Below are 27,240 nucleotides of genomic sequence, written 5' to 3'. Positions count from 1 at the left end.
CATCCCCAGTTCCCTGAGAGCGCCTCATTCTGTCTTTGTGTTCCTCCCAGGGCTGCTCTGGAGCGCGCAGGCAGAGCTTCCTGCTCTGTTCACTGTGCTGAACTCACACTGAGCTCAGAATCTGAATTTTCACTTTCAGCCTCACAGAGGCCACTCCTAGTGCCTGAAACCCAACTGATTAAGAATTTTCTAACTGAGCTGAAGAAGATGAGAGGAGCTTGGAGTGCCCAAGTGCAAAGCAGGGCTGGCTGGGGCCCTGCCAGGAATACTGTGGAGAGTTCTAAAATCATTACATAATTAGGCTATCTCACCAAAAATGTTCTTCCAAGATCTGAAGCTCAGTGACTATCAGGCTGGCAAATCAGTTGGAGTGCTTTGCTAAATGGAAAGGTCAGTTGTTATGTTCTTCCTCCCACTGGGTATCTTTCATCTTTTGATGTTGTTGTCTTCTTTGTCTCTGGCTCATTTTCACTTCTCCCCCTTCTTTTTAATTGGCTCTCCCAGTTGAGTGGATTCTATCTCAGAAGAGATGTTTGTTTCCTATTTTGCTTGACAATTGGCGTTGCTCCCCAGTGGCCCCCTCATCTTGGGCGCCCAGGACCTCAGCACTTGGGTCACTCTCTAGCATGGACACCATTCTTCGGGTTCTGTGGTGGGGACACTCTATCCTGCCTATTTCACTTTCCATCTACAATATGTCATGCGTGATACCAGGAATTCTTAGGGATCCGTAAAGGTATTCACACAGCCTTCAGGTAAGAGTTTGAATACACGTTTTTGCCACTTACAGTGTGACTCTGGGTAATTTATTTAACCTTTCTCAGCTTTGAAGTCCTCATCTGCGAAATGGTTGTAACTTCACAGTTTTGCACTGTTGACTAAACAAGGTCATGCATATAAAGAATTTAGTGCAATACATGGATCATAATGACCTTCCAGTAAATGTCAGCTGCTACTATTGAGAATGTGTTATGCAAAGAGACATTGGCTCTTGTTTAGGGAGATGTCATTCTCCATGGACACTCAGAGGAGGCTTCATGTCTAAGGTAGTACTTGAACTTGTTCCTAAAGAATGGGTGAATTTTGAGTGCAGTAAGCAGAAAGAAAGTAAGTGTATTCTAAGAAGAGAGAACAGAATAACTAAATTCTCAGTGGCAAGAGAATATAGGCCTATTACAGAATTTGGTGAGTTGTCCAGAGGGACTGAAAATGTCTCACAAATGATGTGGGAAGTTAACTTGCGTTAAGACTTCTTTGTGGACAGCATGCTGAATACCTTACTTCAGACTTGATGCTTTTGGCAGTGGAAGATAGGACACAGTAAACCTTCGAGCAGAGAGTGGAGTCAAATCTGGGAAGTGACTTAGGAAGATTGACCCAGTAGCAGAGAGGATGCTAAATCTCGGCAGGAAGAAGACAGAGACAAGGAGAACGATAAGGAATCCATTGTCATTATCCTAAAGAAAGGCAAAGAGACCTGAACATGGATAGAGGCATCGGAAACCGAAGGAAACTGCAAACATGAGAAATCTTGAAAATGTAGCACTCATGTCATTCATCAATGAATTAGAAGTGGAACAAGACTTAAGAGAGAGGGAAGAACTTACATTGGGGGGATATTTTTTCAGGGAGGAATCAATATTATCCCATGTTCTCAGGGAAGAAACACATCCTTTAGTTAGAATTTGGTGGAAATCAAATTTGGGGGGAAGAAAGCAAGTACAAGACAAAAGACTAGGTTGTAGAGAAGTAATGACAGAAAGGACTAGAATCAGGGGAGAAAAGCTATTTACTCTAAGGTCCTTTTCACTAAGTCTGAAGGTAATCCCCTCATCGCACTGAGGCTTTTTGAGCAAATTCAATTCCAAAATTCATGCAGTTCTTCTAGATAAGTAATATGCAAAGTTCTAGCTACCTTCCAAACATAGTAATCTTAAGTCTGAACTGGTATAAAACTCGCACAGGGATCTTTCAGAATATGTTCCTAGGAGCCATCTCTATAGACCTTGACACAGTTGGTCTGGGGTAGGGGTAGGCAGAAATCATTTACAAAGTCTCCCTCGGTGATTCAAATCCCCTCCCTTGGTTAAGAATGTGACCGTGTGTTTAAAAAGAACAAATCCTCCTCCCAGGTACCTACACACATACACCCATAACAAAGCAGGAGTCCCTCTGATGTGAACATGACCGCATAAGCCCGATTCAATGTCCTTTAAAGAGCCGAGACGCTCTGGAGAGTCACACTTGCTGGATTTATAGCCTAGCTTTGCCATGTTTTAGATGTGTGAACTAGAGGAAGTTCTTCAACATTTCTGTGCCTCTATTTTCTCAATTGCAAAATGGAATTTTAGTAGTGTCGATTGAATAGTGCCTGTTTTTGCGATGACTAAGATAAAGTCTTTAGATCCTGCCATACAAGAAATACACAATATAACCATCTATTATTATTTGGAGTTTCTAGGCAGTATCACTTCAACCTACCATATTTGTTACGTAGTTCAAGGTGGCACGCACTCTAATGGGAATGGGTGAAGAATGGACAGATTAAGAAGAAAATGGGTGTTATGCTGGGCTTCTCTGTGTGGTTTCATTTTACAGAAGAAAATACTGGGGTTTCCCAAAATATCAAATATCTTCATTTTTAAATGTAAGAATTTAAATACATTCCAAGCTCAGGGAACACTGTAAATTATCTTGGATCGTATATGTGTAGACTACCATGGCTTGTATTTACAGTATATTTAGCTGCCTGTATTTAGATGACAGTACATTTCTCAGAAATATAGAAACCCAGTTGAGTCAGTAACATTTTACTTCACATTGCCCTATTAAAAAAGAAGAATGTCAAAAATTCTTTTTTAAAAAAGGAAATACTTTATTCTATAATCAGAACAAAACAAAATAATAAAGATGTGTAGAACCCAACAAATAAAAATCGAGACCTTGCTTAACACTCCTCAGCAGTGATGAGTTACGTACAAAGTAAACCCATCTTCTCCAACTCTGTTAATGCCTTTATCTCCCAAGCTTGCAATTTTTTCAGGTCCTGCAATAAATGCAACACACACACACACACACACACAAGACTGTCTTCCCACCCTCCATACTTGCCTGTCTCCTTCATCCCCCAGTACTTCCCACAACACCAAGATTCTCTACGACCCAAGAAAAGCTGCTTATCAGTTGCCAAAATAAGAATTGGTGAAGCCAATATAATCGTAGCCATCAGGGTAGCTTTGGCCCTGTGGGTCCACATACTGCTGCATATGTGAGGTACAGAATGACACTTGTTCTGGGGTTAGGGCCTGAAACATGAAAAAAAAAAAAGATGCAGTAAAAAGATGTAGTAATAGGGATTCAAAATAGCTGGCTCCAACAGGGGCTTCCAATATGCCCTAAACCCAGGAAGTGGAGAGACTCTGGAAGAAGCAACCAGCCCTGGTCCTATCATGTGCTTTTCTCATGAATCTATAATAATGTCTTTTTGTGGGGAGGTGGAGGGGATTAGTAGATACAATACATACATAAAATAGATAAACAACAAGATCCTACTATATAGCACAGGGAACCATATTCAATACCCTGTAATAAACTGTAATGGAAAAGAAAAGAATATATATATGTATGTATAACTGAATCGCTTTGCTGTACACTAGAAACTAACACAGCATTGTGAATCAACTATACTTCAATAAAATTTTTTTCTAAATCTACCATTTCTAATGTGTAAGACCGACTCATCTCTTCAACTCAGTTCTTACTGAAGAATCCCCTCTGACACTGACTGCACAATTTATCCCATCCCCTAAATTTGGTTTATTAAATAAACAGGATAAAATAATGGCCTTAAAACCCAAGTAGCACGTGTGGGGTTAACACTGATAGTCATCAGAGATTGACTGCTGATTTTAGCGCTGGGTCCAGACAGCATGAGGTAGCGACCAAAACAAATGATATCTAGTGCATGACAACATCTGAGGGAAACAAAAAATGGTGGCGGGGAGGATAGTTGCCTGCAGGAGGCAGCCAGGCCTGAGATGAGCAAAATCTAGATTGCGATGAGAGCATAATGAGGGTGGAGGCAACCGGGATCTGACCTGCTCCATGTCCTCTTCGGTGATATAGGCCTTGTCCTCTGCCAGGGCTTGGAAAGCATCCTCTATTTCATCCCTGGACTTGATGTTCTCTGACTCCTTGTTGATCAGGAAGTCTCTGTAGTCCTTCCAGAAGACATAGCCCTTCCTGTAGGAGAAATAGATCAGGAACTGTGTCCTCTCGAGACAAAGAGGAAGGCAGGCTTCTTTCTCACCCTACTCAGTATCTCAGAGACAGAGGGAAGCTGGGTTCTCCAAGTGCCTCTTCTGTCTCAGCTCTCTGAGCCTACGGGCTGTGAGCTCTCTTTCGCCCTCCTCCTCATGTCCTCACAGCCAAATAAAAGGTTTCTTAAGTTCCAGTTTCTGTTTCCACACAGGTCATCCAGCCTGACTCTCTGGGTAGAATTTGGGAATTTCCCACTAGCCGCAGTCTCTAGGTATCTCAAGCTCTTCAAACTGAACTGAAGACCTCTGTTTCTGGTCGTCTTTGGTCCCTGGTACTAGAGAAAATTAGTGCCTTATAGTAACCTAATCCCTCTATGACTGCTGCAGCCTCACACGCGCACAGCGGCCCCATCCGGGGAGCTGGCCTCCGAATGATCCACGTCTCCTTAGGACCTCCCACAAGGGAAGGAGTTCTTCTCTCAAGTTCCATTCTCAGAACCAGCTGAAATTCACAGGTCAAAATAAAACAGGAATTGAACAAAAGGCAGAGCTGGTGCCTGAGTTGGAGTTAGTGCCATGAACTTCTGAACTAATCCTAAAAGGGCACCAGAAGCTGCCCGATTCATTCGCGGTAGTCTGTATCTTCCCACTCTCCAGATGAGTTGATTTCATCTTCTATGGATCATTTTACTTCCTGTGCTTGTCGCCGCCACCCAAGCCCCATTCCCTGCTATGGTCTAGTTCTTGGTCTTCCTCCTACCTCCAAGGATCAACAACGTCCAGAAATTTCTCAAACTGGGGCTCGGGTTCACCCTCCTCCACCATGGGCAAGAAGTAATTGAGCCCTCTCAGGCAGGACCGGAAATCTTTGTGACTCAAGCGACCTGTCAGATCCTCATCAAAGTGCCTAAAGAGAAAACAATATTTTCCCAACTTCGAAAGGAATCAGATTAAAAAGGAAGAGAATAGCTCTTGTATCAGTTGGGGCTTTAGTAACATGTCATAACATTATCAGAGGACAGTGTGGGGAGGTGGCCTGTGTTTCTGCACCTTTTTTTTAACCTAACGAATGGAGGGAAAAGCATAAAATGTAGAATATGAAATAAATGTATTTCCTAAGGTTCAGGAATCTCATAGACCTACTAAAAGCCATAGCTTGAAGCTAAATAACATATTTAGACCTTTATTTAAGATCCTACTAAACCACATTGAGGGAAAAAATGTGGTTATTTGGAGATTCATTCTGAATTGTCTTGAAAACAAACACCCGATCAATTATGAAGTTATACTCACTCAAAGGTTGTTCTAAACTCCTCTAGTGTCTCCTCACTCACACCACTGGTGTATCTGAAAGGAAAAACAAAAATTAACCGATGAAATAAAACAGAGAAATAGTGGAAGATATGCCACATGAAGCAGAAATTTTAGTGACTATTATGCTAGTCAAGTCTTCTAATTCAGAGGTTGGCAAACTGTGGTCCATGGACCAAAACCAGTCAATCACTAACTTTTTTATAAGCAACAAACTGAGAATGGTTTTTACATTTTTAGATGATTGAAAATAATAAGAAGAAGGTTTCCTTAAATGTTAAAAATTACATGGAATTCAAATTTCCATGCCCATAAATACATTTGGGGGGATATGTCTGTGCTCATTCATTTATAAACTATCAATAGCTGCTTTCTCTTCACAACAGCAGAGCTGGGCAGTGAAACCAGAGACTCCATGGCTCACAAAGTCTACAATATTTACTACAAGGATCTTTACATTAAAAAATTTGCCGATCTCTGATCTAGATAATTAAGGATGCCAAAAAGCTATGGTTACCAAGGCTACTTTTGATGTAATTAATTTACTTAGGAAAAAAGAAGTCTTCTCTTCTGCTCTATATTGAATATTTCTTGCCTTCTAGACATCTCAGAGGGAATTTCACAAAAGGGAATGCTTTCTGAAGAGATCACATAAGATGATGAATAGACTGAGAAATGGGCAATGAGTAGACTCAGGGATGGGAGCACTGTCTCCCAGTTTACAATAGACTCCCAAATAAAGAGAAATAGTCATTCTGAGGGTCAGTAAAGAGAGAGAATGATGGTTCTGGAGATGGATAGATGCTCTATCATTGAAGCAACTCTTGTAACCAGTGCCCCAAACTTTAGCCCTTGGAGTCACGTTCCTAACGCCTGACACCACCCACACTTTCCCCAGCCCTGGCTGCAGATTCTCAATACTTGGCTTGGATCTGTTCTTCCAGATTGTGTTGCATTTGCATTCCGAGCTGGTAGAGCTGTTCCCATTGCTGAGCTAGCTCAATGGTGCTGTATTTAATGTCCAAGACCAGAGCCTCTTCTAAGTTGTCCCTCAGTTCCTCAATCGTGGTCAGCTGATGCTTCCTTGCCTCGATCTCCTCCTGCTTCCTCTGAAAAAAGACAGAGAAGAGAGGCAGTCATCCAGAGTGCCAGAGCCAAGCCTAGGGATGATACAGAAGATGAGAAGCTGATGGGTTCATATTTCCTTTAATTGCTCCTTTTCAATTACTTTCAGGAATTTTCCTGCCCTCTATAAAAAAAATGAACTACTCAGGAAAACAGGAGCGGAAGAAGAAGTGTCATCTCTGTGTTCCTCATTTACGAAGTGGTGGGAAGGTTAAGTGATATGGCCTCTGCCACTCTGGTAACCTGCAACATGTAAATCTAAGGGTTAGCAGTTATATGCAGCAAATGGGGAGGATCCATGCATCATCAGCTCCCAGTGATCTACATTGTGAATTAGCTACACTATTGATTGTGGTTGAGTTTCTCAGGCCCACTTAAACCTCCCAGCATTCCCTCTTCAGTCTCCTTCATCAGGTTGGACAGACTTCCACAAGATGCTTCTGTCACCCAGGCACACTGTACGCCGAATGTCAGCATTTAGGCCATGCTTTCTCAACAGGGGAGTATTTTTCCTTAGAAAGGGGAGCAGTGAATTGGTTGTGATGATGGAGGTGGGTGTGAAAACATATTAGATATCACAACGGCTTATGGCCCTTCAAAAATCAATCCTACCTGACAACATCTTTTTAGCATTCAGTTCTCTCACTTGGAAGAAATTAAATTGAATTAATTAAATTTTTCTCCTGGCGGGGGCGACAATGAAAATAAGGTGAAGAAAACTTGTTTGAGCCCACTGCTTCACTCAATTGTTAAGAGACAATCTAAATCCAATTTTATTATCTTACCACATCAAAGAACAGAAATCTGACAATATTGCACGTGGTGTGTCAGGAGCTTTTGCGTTTGTTCCCTGACTTAATCATTACAATAACTCTATAATGGAGATATTATTGATTCCGTTGTAAAGATACAGAAATTGAAGCTGAGATTTAAGCAATCACCATGTCCGTGAAGTCGTGGCCGATGGTTAGAATGCCAACTGTTGGCAGGGCTGGCACCAAAACCTGAGGTTTTTTAATTTCAGGCCAGAGAATTTACCTAAAAGCATCCCCAGAGTTTCTGTGAGGTGGCTTTTCTTGCATTCCTTGTAATTCTGGCAATATTCAGAGCTAATGAGGAAACATTACTTACTATATTTTCTTCCAGTTGGGATTCCAGAGTTTCTGTTTCTTTCAGCGAAGATCTAGTTAAGAACCAGAGGAAAACATTACTCATAGTATCAGAGGTCGATATTCTACACTCACAGACCAGCTCAAAGCCTCAACACTTCTAAGTTCTTCTTCCAAGTTATATGGCCTTTCAGAAATGAATTTTCACAACATCCAATTTTCACAAAACCAAACCCTTCTGTTTAGTGGCAGCCTTGCTGGACAGATGAGAAAGAAAGTAAGGCTGCCTGGTTCTCCTCCACCTACAAGAAGACTTCCATGCTTCCCTCAGATATACCTTTAACCTACTGTAGGCAAGACTCCGCCTAGTGGGGAGAGAGCCAGAATGATACACACGTTGCTTCCCCTCCTACCCCACATTTTATTTAGGCACCATCAGATTGCAATGGGATACAGATGCTCAGTGCTAAGTCCCCCTTAACCAAATCTTCCAGAATGACATAACAAAACGAACATGACAACACAAAATACTGACCTATCCAGAAAATAAGCCCTGAACATGGACATCCGACACAAGAAGCAGAAGAGAAAAGAGAAATCACGTGTTAGCATGGATTACTTCAATGATCTTCTTTTGTTAGATTTATGATACATTCTAAATTCTCTGTAGCCAGAAAGTATGAACCTGTTCCACCCACTGTTCCCAAAGTGACCCCCACACCGTGAAGCGCAGAGTCTTCTGTGCAGCTCTTTGCTATAAGATGAAGAGTTGAGGGGTTGGGTGATAAGCTCAGTGTTGGGCACCTGCTGCCAGTGGATGAGGGGCCAACACCAGAGGCAGAGGACAATGAACTGTGTGTCCTCCACCTTCTGCCAGATGGGCTTTTATTTTAAGCCATGATACAAGGTTTCCTTTTGTTCATTGTCTGATTTATCCTTGTCAGTGGGTTTGTAGGAACAATACGGATCATGGGTTGTCTAAACCAACACTGTAACTCTCAAAACTCCACCATTCTGACCGACCTGCTGAATAGTCTCCCAACTTTGACCATTTATTCATTTATTACACCCTCTAAGTCTCTTCTTTTCCAGGTCATTTGTCCCAGAAGATGTGACAAACGTGATTTTCAGGTATAGAATATTTTGCACTTAATAAAAGCAATTAGCATACATTATCTCACTTGATTCTCATCACAACTTTAGGAGTCAGGAAACATAATAGTCTGCTGTGAGGTATTCACAGTGTACTCTGCCCTGCTTGTGCCAATAAATACACATGTGACCTTGAGCAATTCAATTTATCTACTGAATTTCTTTCCACGCCTGGAAACAGAGGTAATAAGATCAGCTCTGTGCACTTTTCAAGGTTGCTTTGAAAGTTAAGTGAGGTAATGGATATAGAACTACTTTGTAAAGGACAAAGGGGCGAACATAAGTGGTTGTTATTATTTTGGGGCTGTAATTATGGACTAGAGGAAAAGAAACTGAGAGTATCAAGGAGAGAATACAGAATGGGCAATGGGATGAAATTCTCATTTTTCAGTTTTGCAATGATCGATTTAGAGTACAGTCAATTCCAAATGTAGGGCACAGGTAGGATATGGTGATTTCAGGAGAGCACAAATACCGTGAGTTCTCCCCTCTCCCCTAGGATATGTATCTCCTTCCTCTAGTGAAAGGGATGTGTGGGAATGTGGGGCTTAGGAACCAGAGTTTGGGGGTATCACAGCACACCTGGTCTCCAAGATCCAATCATGGAAGGCACTGGCATTCTGTTCAAATTCCTGGCACATCTCAAAGTTCTTGACCTGTCTTTCCTCTTCCTTTTGCAGCTCCTGCTCCCTTTCCTAAAATCCCAAATCACAGATAGTAGGGTGCACACTGAAGATCTTTCTTTGCAGAAAAATAACTAGTTCCTAAGGTCACTTGCACATCTCCCCTCTCCCAAATCTAACGTATCTTCCAGAAGTATTGCCTGTGTGTTCATGTTTCTTCCAGCCCACCTCTTCTCATCTCCAAAAGGTGAAGGAAGCTCATGCAACCTGCCTTAAGTACTTGCAGGTATTAGCAAGCCCCGTACCAAACAAGCTAGCAATAAAGGAAAACCATTCCTCTTCTCAATTACTTTTCCAGGTGAAATTTCATTTAAATGAACATAAAAGTAGCTTTAAAGGAAAAGGTAATAAGAGTTGCTATCTAAAACTGGTGATTTTATGGTGAAATTTTTCTTTGTAAACTTTTAATATTTTCCATGAACATTATTATAGACAGACAGAAATTAAATACACACACATTAAAAGGCACTTTTGGAGTGTGTATAAAATAGAGAATGCCTTGGAGTATATAGACTGTAAAGATTTGTACAAGCTTCATGAACTTTTCATAATCCGTTTTTAGAGCCACCTCCTGGAGCCTGTGTTCGAGTCCCTGAATCATCACTCAACATCCAGAAGCATCAGACTGTCTAAACTATGGGGCTGGGGGGTATACCTATTATGAACATACTTTCAAATTTTTCTTAGATTGTCCTAGTTCATGACTGCTGTCGCAATATAATTATTAATAGTGATGCTTTACTTCTGAAAAGCCCCCAAACTTGGGTATTAAATGACATGATCATGCTCACTATAGCCAAAGGAAGTCTCTGCTCTGCCCCGAGTTACCTTGACAACGTCAGATAGGCGCTTCCAGATCCTTTCTAGCACCTCCATTCTTAACCAGGTATAGGGGCTGGAGGGCACATTTAAGGCCTTAATCTGCTGGTCTAGATCGAGCAAATAGTTGAAGTCTGCTTGGGCCCTTGCCAAGGAGTCCAAGAAGGCCTCATGGTCCATCTGCAGCTGCCGAATCTCAATCAGGGAGACACAGCGCACAGGCTCCGACAGGTCCTCTTCGGCGTTCTCACACCAGTTGTTGAAAGCTGAAGCCTTGTTTGCAAATTCCATGAATAGATCCTCCACCTATAAATTTGGGGGAAAAAAAGACACCTCCATCTTTCTTGATAAAGCTTATCAGCAGAAAGAAAGACTGAGGATTAAAAAAATGACTGTCTTCAAATATTTTCAGGGTCAACACTCTAGGAAGGCAGAACTAAAATAGATGGAGAGGGATACACATGTGAGTTCAAGGTACAGTGTGATCCTAGCACTTTCTCTTTTTGTACCATTGGTCAAGGCTCCCATCATCTACAAATGAGGAGGTGGGATGGCGTCTAGGATTATTTTAGCTGTAAGATTCTAAACACGGCAGGGGTAGTTTTCAATGACACTATTTCACGACTTCTTGTTCTGTAGTCTGCGCTCCAAGTCTACTTGGCACATGGTATACATGCAAGAAAAAGTTTTAAATGAATGAGTGGATAAACAATTGAATTAAAAAAAATCATTTGTGGGACAGGCATTTTTCTGTCTCTCCTGTGATCTTCTGCAGAACACACCTCTCTGATGTCTTTTTGTATATACTGAGTTCACTTCCTACGCTCCTTCTAAACCTCGATCAGGGCTCATCTCATGCTTGAAGCTCCTGCTTAAACCCATTTCTTCCCCTCTAACCTGTACCCTTATCCCTGCGGTACTCCCCGGAGTTATTCATATGCTCTGAATGGCTCTGAATGTTTGAATGAGAGAAACAGCATGGACGGCTCCAAACAGTAGGTAGTGAAAAACTGGTTTGGATTTAAAACACATCATATTGTATTTTCAAAGCAGATTGTATTTTCAAAGACATTTACATTATACAAATATGAAGATCGGCTTTCCTCACCAAACATGAGGGCTAAAGAGGAGAAAACCGACCCAAATGAAAGGGAGATTACAAAGGCAGCACACCATCACATCATCCCTGCACTCACAGAAGCGATCTATATGCTCAAATAGACCAGCACAGAAGAAGCTAATAGGAAGGGCCTGAAAACCGATAAATCACTTCATATTATTTTCATAATACTATGGATCAACTGAATAGTTTCCGAAGATTTCATAATCAGAAAATAAAGTGAAATTCTTTGCAGTTTGAAAGTTAAGCAAAATAAAATCAGAAAGTGTAGTATCTTCCTATGGAGAATGTGTGTGTATATATGCATATAAAGTTGCCCATTAATTGCTTTAATTTTTCACTTAAGGTTCATTTTCTGTAGGTTCCATGTCTTCCAGTAGAGTAGAAATTAATTAAGGGTCCAGACTGGTTTTTATTTGTGTGTTTCCTAGTTCACCTAACTCTCTACCTTAACTTGTTGCCAGGCACGATACCTCCTATGGTCTTAAAAGTATTCAGTAATCTCACTGACTATCCTGACTTCCTTTATTTTTAATATTTCCATTATTAATATCCAATATCATAGCAGCCACCACTAGAAAGAACCTTTTAATAACTTATATCCATATAGAACATAGTGGTTTATATCCCATTTTCAGATCCAAGAGCAAGAGATGGTGGTGATATTCCCCTATTTCACAAATGGAGAAAGCAAGGTTCAGAGATGTGAAGTGACATATACAGGCTCTCCCAGTGAGGAAAGATGAGAACATTAGTTATACTTGTGTAATGTTCCCTTTATTGGGTTAGAAAAAAAAAAACAAAAAAACACCAACACAAGGTCATCCTTGACTCCTGCATGTCAGTACTAGTTCTTCCAAACTCTAAGACCATCTATTCCTCGTCTCACCTGCCTCTTTCCATTATATGTGCCTGGCTTCCATTATCAGTCAGCAGGATTACTGACAAATGAGTCAAAAGAAAAAAACAAAAAACAAACACTTCCTATCAATCTAAAAAATGAATTATTTCATGCTTAAGAATGTCTTCCTGATCCTTTGCATTGTCCTCACTCAAATGTCTACAGCTAAACACGGTTTCCAGTATCTATTTCTGGATTTCATGGCTGAGGTACAGATAATTGAGAGCTGACCGTGGTTCATCACTTTTTTTTTTTATTACCTTCTGTAAGGGCTGCTGTTTCTCCAGCAATTTCTGCCTGTGGGCTGCACAGGCTTCCAGCAGCTGTTCCCAGCGCCTCTGCAGCGCAGCATGGCGCTCCTCGATGGCTTTGGCCTGGCTGTGCTCAGCAGCCACCAGCTGGTCCTTTAGGTCAGTTATCTCAGAAAGTCTCTCTTGCTGGAAACTCTGCAGACTGGCATGCAGTGTGTCCTGAGAAAGACCCACAGAGAAGCTGTGAACAGAAACATAGCGCAGATTCCAAGGGCTCCTTCACACCTGGTTCCACCAGTCTTTCATCATGGACAAGGTAAGATCTCGGTAAGAGTTTAAATGATGACCAAGGAAAAGGAAATAAGACTTAGAGACTTCAGTGAACATTTGGAATTGGAATTATGGTTAAATTCCAGTGGGTGTATGTTTTAAAACTGGATTTTAGATGAGGTGCAAAATTAATGTTAAGGGAATACTAGAGCATGACATGATATTCCAAATCAAAACTAAATCCTTCTTACAGTTCACATCCTTTCTAAGACTCTTTTACATCACTTATTAGACCCCACAGATGCCTATCAACAAGGCAACCCTGCTCTCACCTGCTTTGCCAGGAGCGTGAGGAAGGCAGCGAGGTCTTCACCATTGCCATTGGTCCTCAGGCTTGTTTCTTTCTCAGCTGGAGAGCAAAGATAATTAATAAGAAGGAGAAGATAGTTGGTCTTGCATCAGGCTTGGTAAGGAGAAAAGGAATATTTACTAGAGGCTGCAAGAGAGCCTCCTAACTCACAAAGTCGGTGATTCATTGGAATACGGGGGCAGTGGGGACCAGTGAATTGTCTTCCTAGATTTATGCAGGATAAAACTGACTGAAACAGATCTGGAGCCAAGAGGACTTCTGAGTGCTTCATAGAGCGAAGAAAAACTTCAGATTAGATGCAAACTATAAGTAAATCAAACACACAGCTTATGTCCTAGAATGTTTTGCCATCATGGCCCGATCTTTCTGAATAGCACATGTAAAATCACCAATCCCCTCTCTCCCCCAGAAGATGTCTTCCGGAATTACAGTACTTAGACATCCCCTCAGCATGTTTCTGTGTGTGGGTGTTTGCACATGCATGGGTGTAATTGTGTCCAGACAGGCATACAGTGCATGAAGAAGGGACGTCCTTTCCTTCCATGGTAAGTGACAGAGCCCCAGGATCCATTCTATAAATGGAATTTATCAGCATTTCTCAAACTCAAAGACCAAGACCCTGGCCCTCCCATGTCGTACCTATCCATGCCTCAACCAGGTCAGCCTTCCAGTTGAACTGCTGAAAGTCATAATCATCTTTCAGTTGTAACTTCCAAGCATCTACTGCCTTGGCCAGAGAAGTGATCTTGTCATTCAGAGCCTCTATCTTAGTTGAAATCTCCTCCTTGTGTTGACTTTCCTCCTGCAACACCATGGTTGAAAGGAGGAGAGAGACAGATACACTAAGGAGGGGTCCAGAGCCAGAAATGTAAATTTTTAAGTACTATTAAAAAGCTCTCATCTCTCTCATTCCAAAAAAATAGCTACTCCCTTCTATGCCTAGTGAAATTATTCTATTATTCATCTATGCCTCAGATGGCTATTTCCGCCCCAGCGTTTGGACAATCTTCTCATGTCTGTCCACATAAGTGTGATCTTCTTGGTTGGCATAAGATGTAAAAGGTAGAGTCATCTCTGGTTAGGGTTCTTTGTATAGCATTTAGATCACTGAGGCTTTGTTAAAACAAGCATTTATTTTTTATAAAAAGAATGATTCTCAAATTACAAAGAGGTGTCCTTGTAGTCTTCATCTCTAGAGGCTTACAAAGACATTTCTTCACATTGTTACAATACTCTAGGACCAAAGCAAGTCATTTATAAGATATTTTAAAATCCCATATTATTCATAGGATGAGATTTAGTGTCAATAAATGATTTTTTTTAATCTGAAAAGTGTACCTATAAGAATTTGAAAAAAACACTTCCAGAAAACAGCAATTAAACAGATAATTATTTGCTGAGAATGATAACAATAACCAAAAGACAGCTGAGAAGAGGTTATTAAAGTTCCATGTATGATTTTAGCACTACCCATGATTCTATATTCAGGCTAACCCCTTTATGAAAATACTTTTTTGACCTGGAGTTCCTAGAGAAGCTCACCTTACTGAGGATGTCTCTTCCTTGAGCACAGACATTTTGCACTCGGATCTCATGGACAGCAAAGTCATTTTCCAAAGCTTGGAGCTTCTTTAGCGAGCTCTGTGTAAATGAGTCAAGCTCTGTGTAAATGAATCAAAAGATTCAAGACAAGACAACCTGTTCCACACACATTCTGATTCCCTTTGATGCCATTCACTAGGGATGATTCAAAGAAATGGGCAGACTCGATGAGTGTTCATTTCTCCCTGCACAGCTCTACCAAATTCCTCCCCCGAAACTGGCCACTTGCCAGAAAGGCAAAATCACCAGAAAAAGAACCAAAGGAAGACAAGTGACATTGCTTCTAACTTACCATGTGACCTTAAACTTTTCTGGATTTTGGAATGAGTGTTGATCAAGGTAATACATAAGAATTTCTCCATGTTGACATTTATATAATTCTATGAAACATTCCATCTAGCAGAAAAATATTAAGTATCAAGAACATTTTATACTAAGAACTGACCTGAACATCTTTTTCCACTAGGAAAAAGATTCTAATGCTAATTTTATAGGTGAAAATGCTGAGAAACATTTCTCTACTTCAGAAAACATTTCAAAGTTAAAGAGAAAAAAAAGTTGATCCATTCAGCCTGTGACTCACCTGAACAGCAGCCAAAGTGTCTGAAGAATCCCCTCGGGCAACCATAGCTTCCTTTTCACTGATCCAAGCTTCCTCCTCCTCAGCAGTCACCATAAATTCCAAATACTCCAGGGACTCTCCCAACCGAAGTCCTCTGTAACAGGAAAGTAAACCCCCCAAAAGATAGCAGTGGGAGTGTGGGAGGGTAGCACAGCCTTACAGGGCAGCCACAGTTCATCTGGACCAGAGAACAATCTGATATGTGCCTACTGGTCAGCCAGGAGAATCTCCTGTGAAAAGGAAAAGAGCTTGAAACCAAGCAGGACCCCGTGGGGCCTTCCCAGGGACAGACGCCTTCACCCCCACCCCGTGTCCCCTGCCTGTTGATAGTAGAGAAAATTTAGCCTCCTAAGCCTTCCCCAAGTTCCAAAGGGCAAATTTCACCAGAGAAGCGAGAAAATGCAGAGACAAAGGAAAGCAATCAAGCAAGACAAAATAATAATAGTTTACCCATAAAATTAAGTCAGGAATCTTAGTTCCTGCTCAAGGGCTATAGATAACATCCTAAGCCACAATCTTGAGTTGCTTTTACAGAGACCAGACTCCCAGACTGGTTGGAGGCAGAAAACGGATCATTCCAAAATGCCACCCTCTTAGCTCACTACCAACCAATCAGAGGAATGTCCACGAGCTGATCAGGCACCCGGCCACACTCTCCCTCACCTCGCCTTGGCCCTGTCATAAACGTTGTGCTTTCCTTCACCAGAACCTGATGTGAATAGAAGGACTTTGCCGCACATCAGGTGACTGGAAAACCAAAGTTTGGTTCAGTAACAACACTTGCCCCAGAAGTTCAGTTCTGTGGCATCATCTGCTGTTTGGAAGGGGAAGGGAAACTTGTGCAAACAAAAGTACCAAGACCTCAGAGATGGAGGATAACAGCCAGGAAGCAGAGTCTCTTTCTGCTCTGAGCATTGCAGAGTGCTCCACCGCACCACAAAGTGCTAAAGTTCCCTGGAATAAAGTCCCAGGAGGAAATGCCTTCCTTCTGCCACCAGGTATGGAATTACAGGCAGAAATTATTCTGTTCCTTATATTACTATATGGTTTTAATTGGCTACGTGGTTATATGGAAAAAATATTTCTTCATTCTTTTATTACTAAGTGATGCACATAATGTTAACACTGGGGAGATGTATAAAGTAAAACATGTGGGGAACAATCTAGTTTAAGGGATAACATATGTAGGGCAACCATGATAGAAGACAGCTGCAAGTAAATGCAAGACTAGAAGTGTACTTGGAACACAGAGGCAGTGGTCATTTCTGCCTGGGGCAAGTGGTTTCCCCATGGAAAGTCTTCATGGAAAACTTGGCATTTGAGCTGGGAATTAGAAGACAGATAGAGATTGGCAGTTGGGGAGAAATGCTAAGAAAGCACTTAAGCATCTTCTCAGTACCAACCCAATACCTGCAATCCAAGAAGAGAATTGGATCTCTTATCCCCAACTCACCGAGCCTTGGCCAACTCTTTGAGCTGCTTCCAGTGTTGAATCAACTGATCCCGCCGCTCCTGGATCTCCTCTCGCCCCACAACATCCTTGTCTCTCAGCCTTTCTGCTGTATCCAGCACATTCTGAAGAATACACCCACTCTGTGTCACATTACCCCACAATCTCTCCCCAGTTATCCATAGCTCCCTTGCAAAGCATCTATCCCTTCCCAGCCTCCAGATCATTTGTAAGCTCCATGGTACCTGAGGTGGTCCTGACCCTCCTGGGAGAATGAAGAAAGCTGCAACAAGACCTAGCATGCTAAACTTCCCCAAGTATTTGAACAAATACCTCGGCACTTGCATAAGGCTACACTCCGTGACCCGCATTATGCATTATTCATGGTCACAGGGTGACCCTACTGCCAAGCCAGACTCAGGGTTGTCGTCTTTCCATATGGCTCAGCTCACGTGCAGCTTTTCCAGATGTCCCAACCTGCATCCTAATTGTCAACAACTGGGCCTTGGATTGTTAAAAGTGCTCCTTCCAGGGAAGAGCCTAGGCTTCTATGCAGAATTCTTCTATTCATAGGGAACAAAGTGTGGAGGAGAACACTAGTGAACTCTGTGATAAACTCTCCATGCGATCTTGGCATGACACCTTCACATCTTGTAGCCCCCACCTATTTATCCATAACATGAAAGAGTGCTATTAGATGATCTCTGTCTCTTCAGGTTTCATGTTCTACTATTCCCACCTGGAAGGCAGGCTCATGTGCCACCAACTCCCCTTCTAGGTGTTTGTGCTTCTTCAGTAAATTCTGAGCCCGCTGTAGATCGCTCCCATAGTCCTGGGATCCCGCTTGTAACAACTTCTCCCTGTGACCAAGGAGGAGAGCAGAAAATTTAGACCTTAGACATCTGAAGTCATCCTAAAACAATGGTTTTTTTAAAGAGTGTATGTGTGGCTGGGGGTGGGGTGGTGGTAAATTCTGGAACACTCTGGTGTCAGTAATCACAAAGTTAATTAGCGGGAGAGGATTCCAGCAAAATACTTGACTTATGCCAATGTAAATTAAAATAACATACTGAGCTCCACCATACGCACAGCTGTAGCAGCCTCCCCATTAGTCCCTTTGCCTGTCTCCCTGTGTACCTTCGCTTTGCTCAAGAACTTACAATAAATGTGAAATTTCAAAAAATGTGAAAATTACACACACACATACATATACACAGATATATACACATACAACCTTCATGGCTTTTGTTATTTTTGCCTGTTAACATCAGTAGTGAATTTAGGTAACATGGGTATAAAGAGCTGATGTTACAGGAGTCATGGCAGTTGGATTGGCTCTGCGCATAAAATGTTTAAGCATCACCACGAGGCATGGTAAGGGACTGAGCAGACAAGATTACATTATCTTGCTGTTTCTAAAAAATGTCATACTTGTTGCCCTTTGCACATTTCTTTCCTCAAATTCATTAATTACTAGTAAGAATCAGCAGGTTTGTAGAAGAGGACCATGATGAGGCAGGGTAAATAGGAAACAGGACGAATCATTAAATTTGCTAAGATTTTCCTAATCATATTTTTTGCAACAAAAGTAGAATTAGTAATAATACCATAGCAGGTACTATGTAACACTTCCGGCCAGTGTCAAGGTCAGTGGCATGTTAGAAACACTGGTTACAGAAAGAATCAAGGCAATGATCTCATCAGTCCAGAAGCTATAAGTGCTCGGCTGTCTTACTCAGAATGAGTATTAACACTTTCTGCACATTATCTAAAACAAACATACATGGTTCCTTGATTTTCTTCCCAGAGTGTATGTGAACTCCTCCCCACTCCCTCCATGCCTGTCTCCCTCTGTCTGCATACAGTGGAAAAAATTGGGGAAAAAATAAAACCCATGTTCATTTTAGGCTAAGGCAGATATGATTAAGAAGAAATATAAACTGCAAGAAACAGATACATATTGAATTTCAGCATCAAATGAGAACACGTTTGGTGGCGTTCTGGCTGTTTTCCTGGATTATCCATGCGCGGCGAGCTGGCAGCACGTACTCTATCCAGGCTTTCTCATCGTCTAGGTCCTGGAAGAGCTGAGACAAGGCTTGGGCCTCTTTCAGCTTCTCATGGTGTCCCGCTGCCAATTTCTGGACCGCCAGGAAGCGCTCGTTGACACTGTCCCTTTTCTCCACAATCTGGTCAGTATTGAAAGTCCCGCTAGAGATCAGATCAGTAGCCAACGTGTTCAGGTCCTCCAGTGCATCCTGGAAAGCCCAAGTGTTCTCCGTGAATAGCACAGTACAGGTGTTAAGTAGACCCTGGACTTTTACCACCACTGGTTTAGGTTCAAAGACGGGGTTTTGAAGACAATGAATTTGACTTTTAACTGAGTTTGGATAAGAGCAAGACCGGAGGCAAACTGGACAGCATGGCTATATTATTCCAACTATACATTTAGCCTTCTGACGGTTTTGGCTATATTTTCTTTTCCTCCCCATCTAGAAAATAAGACCTTGGTGAACAAACGCTGTGCCTCTAAACAGAACTATCTTCTTCACCGTGCTGAACTTGACACAGTTTGACTGATACTGAAATATTCAAGAAGAGCTGCTCTATTGTCTATGTTCTTAGGCTAGTCACATCCAGAACACATCCAGCCTCTTCTGTGTCTATTTTCATTCTAACTCTGCCCCCTAGTGATGTCACAGGGAATAGCATCAAGTCCTGAAACTGAATTTAGAAAGCCTTTGACTTCTTACTCTTTCCGAGGGTATCTATGTCACCAAATAAAAGTGACAATATAAAATTCTCCAGTGTGGAGTTAACACCTGTCCGAATGTCTATCACAGCTTCCGGGACACATCTGCTTGATACTAGGATACAGCTGGAATTCTCCATAGAATTGTCAGCATGTATAAATAATTCAATTCCATTGCACGTGTCCCCATTTGATTTTTTTTTCAGTAGTTCTGTAAAATAAACTTCCATGTTCTTTCAAAGACCAGATCAAATATTTATATGCATATATGCATGGATCATAAGAAAGTTATTAAGTCAGTTTTTAGGATCCACTTCCTGGAGTCTTAGAATCTATAGTTTAATGCTAATTGATTAACAATGACTGTTGTAACGACTCTGCAGCCCGTGCATTTGACCTGGTTATGATGCCTTCTGGCTGAGAACGCTACGTTCAGTTTTGCAACGCTGTGTTCTCAAATGGAGTCCCAAGACAGGAGAGAGACAAGTCACAGACATTTCTATCCATCCTGGCCAGAGGGGTGGGAGTCCAGCACCGCTTACCTTTCTGGCCGACATCTCTGTTTCCAATAGCTGGTGCTGATTGAGTAAGTTTCTTACCAAAGCCAAATCCCTGACCTGATCCCTCAGGGACAGCAGTCTCTCTACCTGAAAATGGGAGGGATAAACAATAAAACTGCAGGTGAAAATTGTCTTTAAGGAGAACAAGATTAGCAACTATGCCCCCAAACTTTTCCAAAGAAGAGTCAGGAAATTGTTGATGCAAAACTATCTTTATCTGATAAGTATGTATTAGTGTCCCCCGCCTCCGCCATTTCCAGGTGTAATTACCTCTGAGAGCCAGAACTCAAGGTCCCGCACGCCTGTGTTAAACCTCTGCTGGCGACTAGCTTCACCGAGCTTCTGTCCTTTGTCCGCTGTCTTCTCAAGCAAATCATTCCAGTGTTTCTTCAACTCTTCTACTTGACCCTAACCCCCCCAAATTGAGGGACTGTTATGGTCTTTAGGGTCCTGTGACAACTTAAAAAGATAACGTAAGGAGGCTCTGGAGTTAGGTACTAGAAGTCAAAATCCGCCAGTACTTGAATGTCATACATTTTATTAATTTTTTATTTTTATTTTTTATCGGGGGAGGTGATTAGGTTCATTTATTTATTTATTTTAATGGAGGTGCTGGGATCAAACCCAGACTTCACGTATGCTAAGCATGTGCTCTCCGCTGAGTTATGCCCTCCCCCACCCCCAAATGCCATACATTTTAAACCAGTTATGCTTAATCTGGGAAAGCAGCAGGAGGTATTAGAAGAAAAGTGTGACGAAAGGACCCTGGGCTGATTCCAGAGGCTGATGCCTAAATGCCAAAACTGCTGGCAGCAGAGATAGAAAATATAAAGCAATGCTAATAACACATAAGGATTAAGTCTAAAGTTTTCTGGGAGTTCTAGGCGCTGAGTATGATGGGAGTGATGAGGTCTGAGCATCACTGGTTTCCTCCTCCTTTGTGCAAAAATCAAGGGGAAGACCATTAACCACAGAGCATAGTCTACATCCCTTCACGTGGAAACACTGAAAGAGGGTAAAAGATTTCTTTTCATGTGCCTCTGTAGCCCGAAACCCATCCTAAGCAGAGCCCCTACCTTCACAGTCTCTTCGTTGCCATCGCATGCCCTCCTCTCAATCAGAGCGTTCCCTGAGTTGATGACTCTTTCCACCTGTTCTTCTTGGCCGCGGACCTCTTTTTCAAAGGTCTGGTGCTTCAGATATTTTATCTGAAGGGAAAGCAGAAACTAAATTACCACCTAATTTAGGAAGCCAGATAAGATAAATTCTACTTAAAAGGAAGAATTACTGTTTCTGTCATAACCAAGTGACGATGACTTCTGAAAAACCCTACTCCTTCACAGACTCAGAAGCTCCTGCAGGCAGGGACAGTGGTCTGAACGGTACGGGAGTGTTCCGTGCTGCGAGACGCCCATTCACCCAACAATCTGGGTATGTTGCAGCTGCAGTTCTCCAACATTCTTGTTTTGAGCTTGCCTGAATGTTGGTGGGGTCTTTGTAGGATTCATCACAGGCTCTGGGCAGCATCTCCCGGATCCATTCTTCCTGGTCCTCAAGGTCACAGTAGAATTGTTTGAGGTCAGCACAGTCTTTAAGTTTCGTTTGCTCAGCGATCAGCAGTTCTTTCAGAGCCTTCCATCTGGAAAACAGGGCTAGATCACTCTCTGCACTCTACCCTGCCGCCAACCCCTGACGCCATCTCCCTGAACCTTCCCATCTGCCAACGTGAGCTTTCTCCTCAAATTATTTGTGTGTTTATAAGTCATACATACAAACATAGTTATATTATTATATATTTATATGTTTTATAACTTTGTCTCATTATTTTCAGATATGAAATACAGTGATTAAGCCAGATCATGGGTAAGGTACCTTCCAAATGTTTCATTCTGTGAGTCTAGATCAGAACATTTCCCAAATTGTCAAGATAGTTTTAAGCATTTAGAAATGAGAAGAACTCAGAATGTTACCCCCACCCTCAATGCTAGCAAAGAGGTCACTTTGTTATGTCTTCCTAGAGCTCCCCAAATGATTGCTCAGGCCTGACCTGTCCAGTACACGCTGGAGTCGAGCAGCAATCTCTTCCTTGGCATAGTGGTCATTATCTAGGAGCCGTTCAGCAAAAAGTTCTAGTCCAGTGATCTTGTTTTCCTAGACAAAGGAAAGAGGAGGAGCCCAGATGCCCGGGAAATTAGCCCCTTGGTGCCATCCCAGACTCCCTCCTGGAAGAGGACAGTGGTATCCTTTGTGGCTTCAAAAGGGGAACAAAGCCAAGGCCAAAAGGTAAGTGCCTTAAAGGAAGGTGGGTCTTAACCCGACAAGAGGAGAGACGCCAATGGCGATAGGGGGATGATCTACTGGGGTGGTACCGAGCTTCCTGTGGAACGGACACTTCCCACGGCCACTGTAGAGCGCGACTCCCTCATCGGATGGGATGTTGGACAGTATATAAAATAGTTTCCAATTCTAAAAGTCAGGTTTTAAAAGCTGGATTTAAGGTAAAAAAGCCCAGTGTCACGTGTGACTTGGCTAAGACTGAGCCGCAGTCTTACCTCAGAGTTTTCTGTAAAAAGCAAATGGAAATTAAAATACTTACATATCACAAAACCACATACATGTGTTGAATTTCTGTTGCTAGTATTAATAATCAGTATTAACAGTTATCGTTGGGAACTGTTGAATTAGTCGTTATTACCTGGGTAGTAACTGCTTTGTCCAAATCGTCACGTTTCTTTATCAACGCCTCCAACGTGTCTAAGGAACTGTTGTCACCTGCCCTCAGGTCATCCTCACGTGCCGCCATCCAGCTCTCAGCCTGATCACAGCTCCTTCGGAACAACTATGGAGAATAAAGTTCAATGTATGTGGTGTACTCATTCCAGGTAAACAGGGGATGCTCTCACCCCGTCCTATGGCATTGCTGTAAGGAATCCTATCAACGGTGCTAATATTCTTCCAAGAAACATCCATGCCATGAATCTTAGCTGTGCTGGAACGTCTACTCTCCCTTGAAAACACGTCTTACATTTTCATATAAGCTACACTCCATTCTTTGGGCACCGTTTCCCATATTCTTTACATGGTGAATACTGACCAGTTATTTCTTTAAGACTCCGGTAAACACTGCCTCTCAGGGTAGCCTGTGACCCTCTCATTCCCTTCCCTCAAAAGCATTAATCACTCCCTTTTCTATAGCCTCAAAACACTTGTACGTTTCATTTTATTAATAATCATCTTACTGTACTAGAATGATCTGCCTATGTGTCTAATTTCACTACAGGAAAAAGGACACTATCATATTAACTTCTGTTTTCCCAGGGCTGTGCACCCAAGTAGCTTCTCAATAAACAATAGGTCAAATTCTCTATCAGTAAATAAGTTATAATCACCCCCATTTCATACTCCCATGCTCTGGGATTGACCCTCATTCTGTTTGGCTTTTTTAACAGAGGTAAGAGCAAAGAACATCACCATGATCAGTCTACAAAGCAGACAACACAATGTCAGATACTCAAGAGATGCCCCCAGGCTTACGGCATGGAAGTCTGGTGAAGCGGACACCTGCATGAACCATGTAAAATTGCACAGAAGAACCAAAATGTCTAACAACCGGGAATTTTCAGCACCTGCAACTCCAGACATTGATCTAGCATCTTCTTGCGTTGTTCCCAAGCTTCCTCCAACTCATCTCTCCCTAGTAGGACAGCTTGAAGCTTTTCTTTAATTTCAGGGCTGCCATGGTGCCCACTGCTTATAAGTTCTCTACCTAAGTCTGCTAGGGCCTGGAACGTGGGAACCTTGGCATCCAGGTCAGCACGATGGGCCTGTGGGAAAAAGGGGGACGAGACTGGTGAGGCCAATGACATCTCACCGAAGTTGCAAAATCTGGGAAGGCTGTGAGGTCATGTGATCGGTGGCTATGGCTTTTATAGCCATACCTGGTGTTGCTCTATCAAGATCTCTGTGCCAGTTAAATCCTCGGCCAGCTCCTGTGATAATACCATGTCACGAATGTCACTGATCCAATTTTCTAGGTCCCTGGAGAAATAGGCATATTGAGATCGAGACCAAAACTGTGCAGCTTGCAGTGGTCTATCCTTGGGATTTTTCCTCTCTAGAAAACATTTCCAGATCAACACTTTCTATCTGGTTTACACGCTTCACAGATCTTAGGTTTGTGGTGCGCACTGTCTAACTGAATAATACCAGCCCCTTGCATTTGAAAATTTCTTCACATACATTATCTCTTTCAATTCTTGCAATAATTCTGTGTAGGACACTCAGAATTCTTTCCTTTCCATTAGGAGTTAAGGAAGTCGGTCTAGAGAATGCAAGTGATTAGCCCACGTGTCGCACCTACAAGCCGACCCTGGAACTAGACCCTGGAATCCTGAACTGGTACATAGTCCACGACCGGAAAATGTTGCGCCTTACTGGAGGTACAGTCTGGATGTAGAGGTACCCTCCAAAGCCAGCAGTGAAGAGCACGCGTACCCAGATTTCCCCTACAAGTTCCACTCATGGGCCGAACGTGGAAATTGCCCACCTGGTAGAAGTCTGCCTTTAGAGCTTTACCTGGCCTGGCTGAGGAACTGGTAGAATTTTTGGGCCTCCTGTAGGTTCTCCTTACGACCCTCTAAATGCGCCAACAAGTTGTCCCAGGCTTCGTTCAGCTCCATCCGCCGCCTCTGCAGGTCATCAGCGGCATCTGGGTGGTACTCACTGAGCTGCTCTGCTCTCTCCCCGAGTGTGGCCACCTGGGGAGGCGCAAGCACTCTGACAATTAGCCGAGAGTCACACTTGAATCCTAGCAAAGGAAGCGTTCTGAGCCCTGGTGGTGCTCCTTCCCCAAACAGACATGGGTGAGGTACAAGAGCATCTTTCTACTTTATAAAATAATGCCAACCCTTTGGTACACGTGATAAGTCCCTGAAGTAGTCAGCCTTGACACAACCATGCGTCTTTTTGAGGGCGGTTAGTGACTCTGTTGGTTGGTGACAAGCATCTGCCTTTTAATGTGAAGGGCTTCCCAGTGTAGACATTTCTTTGCTGCTTTTCGCTCCGCATGATCATGCAAAACGCATGATGCCTCTGATTTATTCCAGAGTGTCACCCGGCAAGCTGTAGAGTTCATTTTTTGGTCAGAGTAGGATTAAGCTCCTTCAGTTCCTTGCTAAGGAAACTCTGCACCATCCTCAGGCAGAGGCCTGGCTGTCCTAAACGGGGCCATTTCCGAGTTATCTTAGGCTGCTGGCCTCCGACTAACTTCTGTAAGTTCTGGTCACTTGGAACCCACTGAAGAGGTACTTGGCTTGTAGAAGGCTTATTTCTAACATGTTTTCCTTCCATGTTATTGGCCCTGGGACATGGCTTTCTAGTGGACTTGCCTTAGGGACAGAGTTAAAGAACAGGATGGATGGAGCAAGATAAAGAGAACTGTAAGAATAAGGGCCTGGAAAGTAAAACCAAAGGGGGTATTAATAAATATATACGTGAAGAGGGAAGCATTGGAAAAGCTTGAGAGCACATCTCACCTTCTCCCCCAGGGGTATAAGGTCTCTCCTAAAGCCCTCATGCTGTCGCAGAAGGGCCTGCACGCTGAACAGGTCCGAGCCAGGATCAGCAGCCCTGAGCGCCTGGCACTTCTCCTCAATCTGCTCCTTTGCGTCATCTGCATCCCTGGTGCAAGAGAAGCCAGAGTTTAGGAACAATCACGTATGCTGGAGGCAGACTGGCTGGGCGCACAGGAAGCCCTCAGAACCCGTCACCATCACCATCCTCCTTTGTAAGATGTTAGAACTTAGGCTCGTTGAATCTTGACAACAGTACTTGAGGCCTGGTTACGATTAGCCGTCCCATTTTACATATGCGACAACTGAAGTTTAGAGACGCTGAGTATTCCCCAAAAAAAAGGAAGTTTAGTATTTTACTACTGTCAAATGGTGGAACCTAGATTTGAAGCAGGTGGTCTGATGGCAAAGCCATGTGCTCAACTGTTCTATTTCATGGCTTTCCATCATCAGCCGTTCTAAATGACCAGACCTGTCTGCATGTCAGGGTTCCCTTCTCTGAATATTTAAAATGAGTGTGTATATGTCCATGAATGACTGAAAAATTGTGCTGAACACTGGAATTTGACACAACATTGTAAAATGATTATAAATCAATAAAAAAGGTTAAAAAAATAAAAATAAAGATACATTTATGCACAAGAAAGGTATACAATTTTCATTCTGTTTGTTCATTTGTTCATTTTGCTGACTTTTGTTTTGTTCAGTTGTGCGTGTGTGTTTCTTAGTATAGACACAGATTTAGAAATCAGACAAAAATTGTTGAGTCAACAGTTAAGAGTCAATGTGATGTCCCTGGCCCTCTACCATCTACTTCTAGTTCAGAAATATATTGGCTTATACCTCTCATTTCAACTTCAAGCTGCATTATTTACTGGGAAAACGTATGTAGCCTGTTAATTATGGACCAGGGCCCAAGGCTAGGCACTAAAAAATTGAAGTTGGCTGTCTGGGAGTAGCCATGTGCCAAGCGAGACCTCTACTACTGAAACACCTGACTTCCTCTTATCTCTATCCCAGGAAGATGGGTTAAACTAAATAGCTATGGTTCCACCCTGGCAGTTAGAATTGGCAGAATTGAGTTTGTGATTGGTTTCTAGAGCAGCAGTGCTTCTTGGGGTTAAAATTCTCACCTGTGAAATAGCTGGACGGCACGGTTCTTATCCAGCTCCTCACCCTGTTCCTCTGCCAGCCTCTGCAGGGACCCCCAGCGGGTATTCAACTCCTACAAGAGGCAGATGGAGACTTAGCAAGGGAGCTAACTCAGTGGTGTCTGAAGACTAGACGGGGCTTACATCGTGGCTGTTTCCACGT

At 42.6% G+C, this 27,240-nt stretch overlaps 1 protein-coding gene across 1 annotated transcript in view; it reads right to left on the bottom strand.

The window, feature by feature from the left end:
- Nucleotides 1-3,096: 3,096 nt before the first annotated feature.
- SPTA1 (spectrin alpha, erythrocytic 1) overlaps nucleotides 3,097-27,240 on the bottom strand; it is a 55,502-nt gene continuing 31,358 nt past the window's right edge. The window contains exons 24-51 of the mRNA XM_006215624.3: nucleotides 27,060-27,151; nucleotides 25,891-26,035; nucleotides 24,932-25,113; nucleotides 24,295-24,394; nucleotides 23,983-24,180; nucleotides 23,052-23,195; nucleotides 22,404-22,507; nucleotides 21,833-21,995; nucleotides 21,433-21,564; nucleotides 20,627-20,764; nucleotides 20,339-20,443; nucleotides 19,094-19,302; nucleotides 17,784-17,904; nucleotides 17,048-17,169; nucleotides 15,556-15,688; nucleotides 14,914-15,011; nucleotides 14,010-14,182; nucleotides 13,333-13,409; nucleotides 12,740-12,949; nucleotides 10,468-10,764; nucleotides 9,539-9,651; nucleotides 8,340-8,357; nucleotides 7,827-7,878; nucleotides 6,492-6,679; nucleotides 5,553-5,606; nucleotides 5,020-5,166; nucleotides 4,098-4,242; nucleotides 3,097-3,305 (exon numbers count right to left, since the gene is read on the bottom strand). Of these exons, the coding sequence (XP_006215686.2) occupies nucleotides 3,180-3,305; nucleotides 4,098-4,242; nucleotides 5,020-5,166; nucleotides 5,553-5,606; nucleotides 6,492-6,679; nucleotides 7,827-7,878; nucleotides 8,340-8,357; nucleotides 9,539-9,651; nucleotides 10,468-10,764; nucleotides 12,740-12,949; nucleotides 13,333-13,409; nucleotides 14,010-14,182; nucleotides 14,914-15,011; nucleotides 15,556-15,688; nucleotides 17,048-17,169; nucleotides 17,784-17,904; nucleotides 19,094-19,302; nucleotides 20,339-20,443; nucleotides 20,627-20,764; nucleotides 21,433-21,564; nucleotides 21,833-21,995; nucleotides 22,404-22,507; nucleotides 23,052-23,195; nucleotides 23,983-24,180; nucleotides 24,295-24,394; nucleotides 24,932-25,113; nucleotides 25,891-26,035; nucleotides 27,060-27,151 (3,786 nt within the window). The 3' untranslated portion in view covers nucleotides 3,097-3,179. The remainder of the gene's footprint in view (nucleotides 3,306-4,097; nucleotides 4,243-5,019; nucleotides 5,167-5,552; nucleotides 5,607-6,491; nucleotides 6,680-7,826; nucleotides 7,879-8,339; nucleotides 8,358-9,538; nucleotides 9,652-10,467; nucleotides 10,765-12,739; nucleotides 12,950-13,332; nucleotides 13,410-14,009; nucleotides 14,183-14,913; nucleotides 15,012-15,555; nucleotides 15,689-17,047; nucleotides 17,170-17,783; nucleotides 17,905-19,093; nucleotides 19,303-20,338; nucleotides 20,444-20,626; nucleotides 20,765-21,432; nucleotides 21,565-21,832; nucleotides 21,996-22,403; nucleotides 22,508-23,051; nucleotides 23,196-23,982; nucleotides 24,181-24,294; nucleotides 24,395-24,931; nucleotides 25,114-25,890; nucleotides 26,036-27,059; nucleotides 27,152-27,240) is intronic.

Source organism: Vicugna pacos, chromosome 21 (genome assembly GCF_048564905.1).
Source record: "Vicugna pacos chromosome 21, VicPac4, whole genome shotgun sequence".
NCBI classification, from domain to species: domain Eukaryota; kingdom Metazoa; phylum Chordata; class Mammalia; order Artiodactyla; family Camelidae; genus Vicugna; species Vicugna pacos.
Note: the sequence above shows the minus strand (reverse complement) of the source record. Positions and strands in the feature narration are given on the sequence as shown.